At 34.8% G+C, this 7,180-nt stretch overlaps 1 protein-coding gene across 1 annotated transcript; it reads right to left on the bottom strand.

Annotated features, from left to right (window-relative positions):
* Positions 1–72: 72 nt before the first annotated feature.
* LOC114073241 (PH-interacting protein-like) lies at positions 73–7,030 on the bottom strand (the record flags this gene model as incomplete). Its single annotated transcript, XM_027911031.1, has 6 exons — positions 73–255; positions 558–608; positions 1,011–1,083; positions 3,028–3,153; positions 5,182–5,302; positions 6,875–7,030. Coding segments are annotated over 6 exons (710 nt in total), but the record flags the coding sequence as incomplete, so codon positions are not given.
* Between the last annotated feature and the right edge of the window lie 150 nt (positions 7,031–7,180).

A 7,180-nucleotide genomic window follows, 5' to 3' on the forward strand; every position in this document is an offset into this window, starting at 1 on the left:
TGAAAAGCCAACTGAAAGAGATGGAAATATGGTCAAAGCTGGAAAAAGACAACCTACCACCTAGGAACTGGCTTATAGCCAGCCTTCTTGCTCTAAAATACTCACTGGATATTCAAGAAGATCCACTGGTTGTCGAAATGGTTCAGAGTCTTCACACTGAAAAATGAGATTCAGCAGCTCCTGGCATTGCTTCTTCCATGACTGAATGTCATATGACTGAGCTCTATTACGTAGTCGCCGCTTTGGCTGATGATCCTGAAATGACAATATTGCTTGGTGTATATTAAACTAGGTGCTTTTACAAAACCTATTGGAAAAGGTTTCCCACAGGATATAAATGAATTCACAGCATGCAGCAGCACAGACAGAAATGCTTTTACATTGAACAGCTCAGTAGAAGCTCAGTGAACATCTCTAAGTTCAAAACTTTCAAAAAGCTGATATTACACAATAATAAAAACATTTTCAGCTTTACATTCTGTGGTTTACAAATGCATTTTATAATTATTTACAAGACTACAAAATATAAGTAAAAAAAAAATCTTAAGAATATTTACCTTTCTTTTTCTAGTGGAAGTGCCTGGCACATTTGTATCTTTCTCTTCTTCCTTTGAGCAAGATAATGAGTTGCACAGAAAGGTTAAAAAATATAAACATATATGAGTAGGTGAGGTTTTTTTGTACTTCATTTATAATTTGAGTCTTTATAGTCCTACTCATGTCCCTTTGAGAAACATTTCATGTGACTGTCAGTTCTGAGAACCTCTCAGAAATCTAAGCAGCATCTAAATTCTCCAGCAATCCATTAAAGCTCTCCGCACTAAAGGAGAAGAGGAGGCTGGATTTTCATCCAGTTTCCCAGCTGACAAAAAGAAACATTTTATTGACAGACAAGTACATCCCACTCCCTTACAGTGACTGAAACCAGTACTTTGGTCTTCCACAGGACAGAGACAATGGTCCCATTTCTCCAGTGTATCGATGCCAATGTCTACGACACAACCACTTACCTCATCAGAGTCAGACAACACTTTCTTCTTCATTGCATTGTATAATGGAATTATGTCATAGCAACTCTGGTCTCTGTGTAAAAAGAAATACAAGTGATATTTATCTTCCATCTTCACCTAAGGAATCAATTGTAATTTGCCTAGGATATGGAAAATATATATGAAGCCATTCCCAAATAAGAATGTGTTTACTGCTATACGAATACTAAGATGACTGCAGTAATAAGTCAAGCTAATCATCTGCTCAAAAGCTGTAAAATATTATCTGCACTCTGTCAAATATAGACCACTTAACAGTGTCAATGTTTTAAAATTTACCATAAATTTATCAGCATTAGAAAAGCCTAATATTATGCCACATAAAGGGCTTTGGGGACCATCTAGCTTTTTAAGAAGCATTACAGTGTACAAAAAGTACAATTTAATACATTAGCACCCACAACGTAAGACATTTGAAATGCAATGTTCATTTGACTAGGACATTGATAAAGACTAACACTGTTAGTGTATAAACCTGCATAATTAATTCAGCAAAAAACACACTAAGTTTCAATTCCTGTTGAACATAAAAAGTTCCTATAAAAAGGAAAGCCCCAAGGCATTCTACTATGTAGAATCCAAACCACTGGGAAAAAAGTGGTTTGTGACACTTGCAACTAAACACTCAGTAACTCAACACCATAATACAGGCTACTGCAATCGCCTGTAATAGCTGGGAGGGAAGGTGAAAAAAGATCAAGCAACATCAACACCCTCTCCTCCCCCTTTTCAGCTTTTTAAGAGACTTAGGTAACTTAAGAAACTAAGCCTTAGATTCTCAGATGCATCACTCTCACTAGAACTATGGGCTTTGCTTTCCATGGTCTAGGCCTTCTACCTCACAGTTAGAACCATAACAATAAAAAGAAGTCTAGGCTTTATATCAATTGCTAGTTCACTTAAATCAGTATATAAATAGACTCAAGCTATAGGCCATTAATAAATAAAAATATCTGTGTTGCATTAATTTAGCTAAGCCAATTAAAAACATACACTTGGAAAAACCCTGAGCTGCTTAATAAACTAGAAAAAAAAAATCATGTAGACCTATCAGATGTTAAAGAACAAAATTAGTAATAGACAAGCCCTTTAGATACATATCTTTTCCTAATGGTGTATATGTCACCAAAACTTTTAATATTTGAAATATTTAAGTCTTTTTCATTCTCCAGACAATATCAGAAATCACAGGCACTGAAGATATCAAAAATTTATGTACGGAGTCACAGTCCTAGATTTCCAAATACGTAACACAGTTCTTATGTTTTTTAAGAACACATAAAATAGAAAAGAACATGATTCAACTTAACACTGAGAAAGTAAATCACTGAAAATGTCATGACTTCTTGTAAACTAACGAAATATCTTGCTGTTTCTATAAAGGTGGGAATAACAATGCTCACTGTGTACAAGCAAATCAAGGCAGTGGACACAGTAAGTTCTTACAAACTTTAGGCCTGTAGATGTGTCAACTGACTGAAAAATCTTAAACATTTCTCATTAAGTTTTTCTATAGATGATAATAAAAAAGAATATTTGAAAGACCAACTACTATTTCTGTTAAGTACGGAGCCTCCAATTTTTACCTTGCATATATATTAAACACCATCTTCGATCACATTATCAATTGTAACCTAGACTTTGGAATTAAATGCCCATAATTATGTTCATATACGCAAAATTAGGACTCATAACTTACCAATGAGTATATCTATAACTCTAGGAAGTACTCCATTTTTATCATGTAGGAGAAAGTCTCTTGAAATAAAATGCTATGCCCATTTATTATTATAGAACTTCCTCTCCTTTTGCAAAATTATGAATTCAGTGTCAGGATAAGCTTTATTCTTTTCTGCCCCAAGAGCAGACAACAGGTTTACTCAAGCTGCAGAACCATCTTACTTTAAGATACATGTCTGAAAAGGCTAAATATCTTGGGGTAAGAGAGGAGTAACGACCAACCTACTAAGCAACTCACTTTATGAAGTGTAGCAGAAGATCTGTGACAAATTTGGCAGATTTGACAATAGGACTTCCAGGTTCATTAAATGTGCGAGTGTTGTGTTCAATGTACCGGACTTCCCACATTAATGAAGAAAGGCGCCTGGGCATGAATAGTCGGGGGGAAAAGAAAAGGAAAAAAATAAAGATTTAATTTCTAGCAATGTATATGAACAGGGGGAAAAAAACATTACATCCTTCTTCCCATCCACCGTTTTCCATGACATCAGAAAACGTGCACATTGCCATATGCTGCCCTCTGTGACCAGCAGAAGGCAGATCCCTCAAGCTTCCAGTTCTCATGCTGCAATTCTGTGCAATCTGTACAAATGGTTTTAAGAACACACAGCTGACACCCCTCGGGAAAATTCAGCTGTGACACCTCACCTTTTATTATTCCTTTAAAATACGCATAACCCATCCTTATATCACCTCTGAACTCACAGCTAAGGATTAATTAAATAGTAACAAAAGTGGTTTTAAAGTATACATTTTTCTGACGGATAGACAGCAACCAGATTTCCCTATACCAATCCTATTTAATGATCTAACTACAGAATAGCCACATTATGAAAAATGATGCATAAAATAACTGAAAAAATTGATCCAAATCTAAAAAAATGAACAAAAAAAAAAAAAAAAGATAAAAGCTCTGACAGCATAAAAGTTAAAAATACATACAGTCTTGTATTTTCATAAAAAAGCCCATAATGAAAAGAAATGCTACACAAGGGTTTCGTAGAGTTAAGTGGTGGATCATTTAACATGTTTAGCATAGCATAAGCATTTAGATGTAATTTAATAATGATTTTGGGTCAAGCATTTAGTTCTATACAATGCCAGTAGTTACTAGGAAAGATTTTTTTTTTTTCTGTTTTGTTTTGCATCTTTTAGAAACTCACAGGCATGCTAAAACTCCTAGTTCAGGAGGGAAAAATGAGTTTTAAGGTAAGCCTCATGAAAAGCTACCAAAATCACAAGGGATCTGAAAAGCCCACACAAAGTAAACGAAAAAAAAATTAACATGAAAGCACAACACAGGGTGACTGCTTATTATTTAAGCAGGCCACGGCAATACTACAAACTAATAAAATCCAATGTATCAGTGGTGTGTTGATTACAAAAAATAACTTCTTACTCTTTTGACAACAAAAACAAAATCCAGCAAAAAGTCCTTTCCACCTGAGGGCAAAGCAGTGCATTAGAGAAGCAAAAGCTGGATTCCTCATTTCACACAATAAACATGGAGCAATCTAAGTTCAATGTTCAATGTTCATTATAATGATAAAAAATGAGGGTGTTTTTTTGAAAATGAAAAAGCAAATTTGGTTTAGAATTCAATCTTCATTTAGCATATATAAAGCACTACAAATGGACTTTGAAATTTGTGCCAAAACAAAATATTTATTTGAAAGTAGTATTAGAGATATGCTAATTTTCAAAGCAGAAATAGCCCAAAAACTCAAAGAAACAGAAGTAATTTAAAGGATTATACTTCTACATAGATAATATTTACTGAAAAACCAACCCAAATAAAAACAAACAAACAAATTGCAACAATAAACAAAAAACAATAAACAATAAACAAAACCCCAGCAATTGCGATCACAGTTTAGGAAAACACCAAAACAGTGTCACAAAGACTAGACTTATTTTCGTTGCTGTGCACCAATTCCAGTAATTCAACAACAGTAATTTAAGAAGTCAGATTTAGTGTAGCTGCTTAAGTGATAATGCAAGATTCCTATTTATTTTTAAAGCACATTAGGACAAAAAACCCACCTGAGATATTTTTAACGTTTCTCTTTTTTTTTAAATTCTAAAGTGGAAACTTAATCCTTCAGACTAAAAGTCATTTTACTAACCCTGCAATTTGAATCTTACATGGAATGAGACTTTTGGATTAAGGAGGAATATGAATGCCGTGTAATTTTAAAATACATTTTGAAGAAAAGACGTTCAATTCTTTTTAGAGTTTTAGAAAATGGAAACGTAGATCAAGGACAGAAGATAGAAGAAATTAAAAGTGCACACCTGCACCCATCTCCTAGAGTTCGGTGTTACAAGACAAAGAGCTACCAAAAATACAGCCAGCAGTATATCACAGAAGGAACTGAGACTTGGATCTAACCTGTAAAATCTGCTTTCCAGTCTTTGCTTAATGGTACTGAGGTCTGTGGGATATGCCACAACTGTGCAATACATTGGGTAAGCTTGAAGGTCCACAGGTGCCACAAATGCAGAAGCAATATCTAGATGAAATGAAAAAAAACAACCCACACCAAAACCCCAGTTACATACCACAGAAGTCCAATAGCAGTTTCAAGATTCACCCCCCTGCAACATATGCTATTTCCTCATGTTTGAAATGTGTAGCAGTTTCCCAAAAATAACAGTAACTAGTTATTCTAAACGATTTCTGATATTCTACTTAAAAGAGTGTTTGCTGAGGTGTGTGCTGTAAGTACAGTCACTGCAGTGACTGCCCATTCTGTTGTGCACCACAGCCTCCTCAGAGACAGGGCAAGTTCTTGCATAATATACACATTTGAAAAGTAGGTTTGAATATACAAATTATACACAAAGGAAGGCATGCAATTCAGTATCGTTATTTACAACACAGGTTCATTTCATTTGATTTTGTATTGCCAATCTCACATCTTTAATCAAAGCAGCGCGTTAAATTCTTACCATAAAAGTTACAGAGGTATTTCAACTTCCATAAGAGGTGGGTAAAATCCATGCTCAAAATAAACCAGAAAGACAATATCCTGTCCCTACCTAGCAGCAAGGAAGCCCAAAAATCAATCCACCATAATGCTAGAGGACTGCTGAGCAATTTAAGTCTGTGCACCTAAAGTTGTTTTTTCCCCTCCTGAGCTTAGAACCATCATGAGCGCTTAGACATATACCTCAAGGAAAAATACTGCAATACAAACCCATAAAACCACCTTTAAAGTCTCTTTCAAAGTCTTTAAAAACAGAAAATACATTGTTGCTAAACAGACTGCTCTTCTACTAGAAGCTGTTTGCTTTTTTGAATGTTCTAGAAACTGCTACTCTGTACCAATATGCACCAGACATACTACAGCTGGATCCCAAACTAAGCTGTACGTCATACACCATAATGCAAAATGTAAAACCATTACTCTTAGAAGGCACAGTGAAAATAACTCAAATTTCATTTCCTCACAATTTCTTTGAATGTAAATCTCTAATTTTTTTACTAGACTGTACAGTTCCCTTTTGGAAGCAAAGGGAAGATTCTTATGCAGTATTGTCATCAAAGAAGCCATGCGGGATATGCAGGTAATTCGAATTATTTCAAGAATTGAGTTTTCTGGCTTGCATCAAGTATTTTAAAAAAATCAGTTAAAAAAAAGTATCTTTGACTACTTGTATGTTTAATTTATGACCACTGCTACCTAAGACTGCTGACTTAAACACCATTTGTTCACCCACAAAGACACACAAAAGACTTAGGATTCAGCCTGTATTTCACTGATGAATCTCCACTGAGACACCCATCTTTGATTAGGTAAACGTTTCAGTGATGTATTAAACATTTTAACAATTACCTTTTCAGAAACTGCCCGTAAACAGCAATTGCTCTACAACCAAATAGCAAGTGGTTTTTCCCAAGTTAATCAGTTATGTTTTCCTCAACATTTTGCATAACTAAGGAAATGAGAAAGTTTTGTTCCAGTTAATCAAGAGGTAAAAGGTGTATTTTATCACATTCATTTGGGAATTTCAGAAGCGCACATGAGCAAAGTCTAAAAAATATGAACCAAAAAACACTTCCTATATTATTCAGAATTTACCTAGAGTCATCAGTTGGTTTATCCCTGCAATAATTCTGTCGCACTCCTCATCTCGGGTCCTGGAACCCCACTCTCCATCCAGAGGTTTGTAGAGCAGTGTTCTACGCTCATCATCTGTTAAAGGAACACTAGTTCCCAGTTCTTCTGGAAATACAGCTGGAATGTAATATGAAAACTAAATAAAACAAATATTTGTACCTTGTGTAATACATACACCTGTAAATCAGATGCCATATAATAATTTTTACTAACTAAAACAAATGAAATGCATAGTTCTTGATTTGTTCAAAGACATTTTGGATGCAT

The sequence above is a fragment of the Empidonax traillii genome, unplaced genomic scaffold (genome assembly GCF_003031625.1).
Source record: "Empidonax traillii isolate 1590-97213 ecotype Southwest subspecies unplaced genomic scaffold, ASM303162v1 scaffold5776:size7180, whole genome shotgun sequence".
In the NCBI taxonomy this organism is placed as follows: domain Eukaryota; kingdom Metazoa; phylum Chordata; class Aves; order Passeriformes; family Tyrannidae; genus Empidonax; species Empidonax traillii.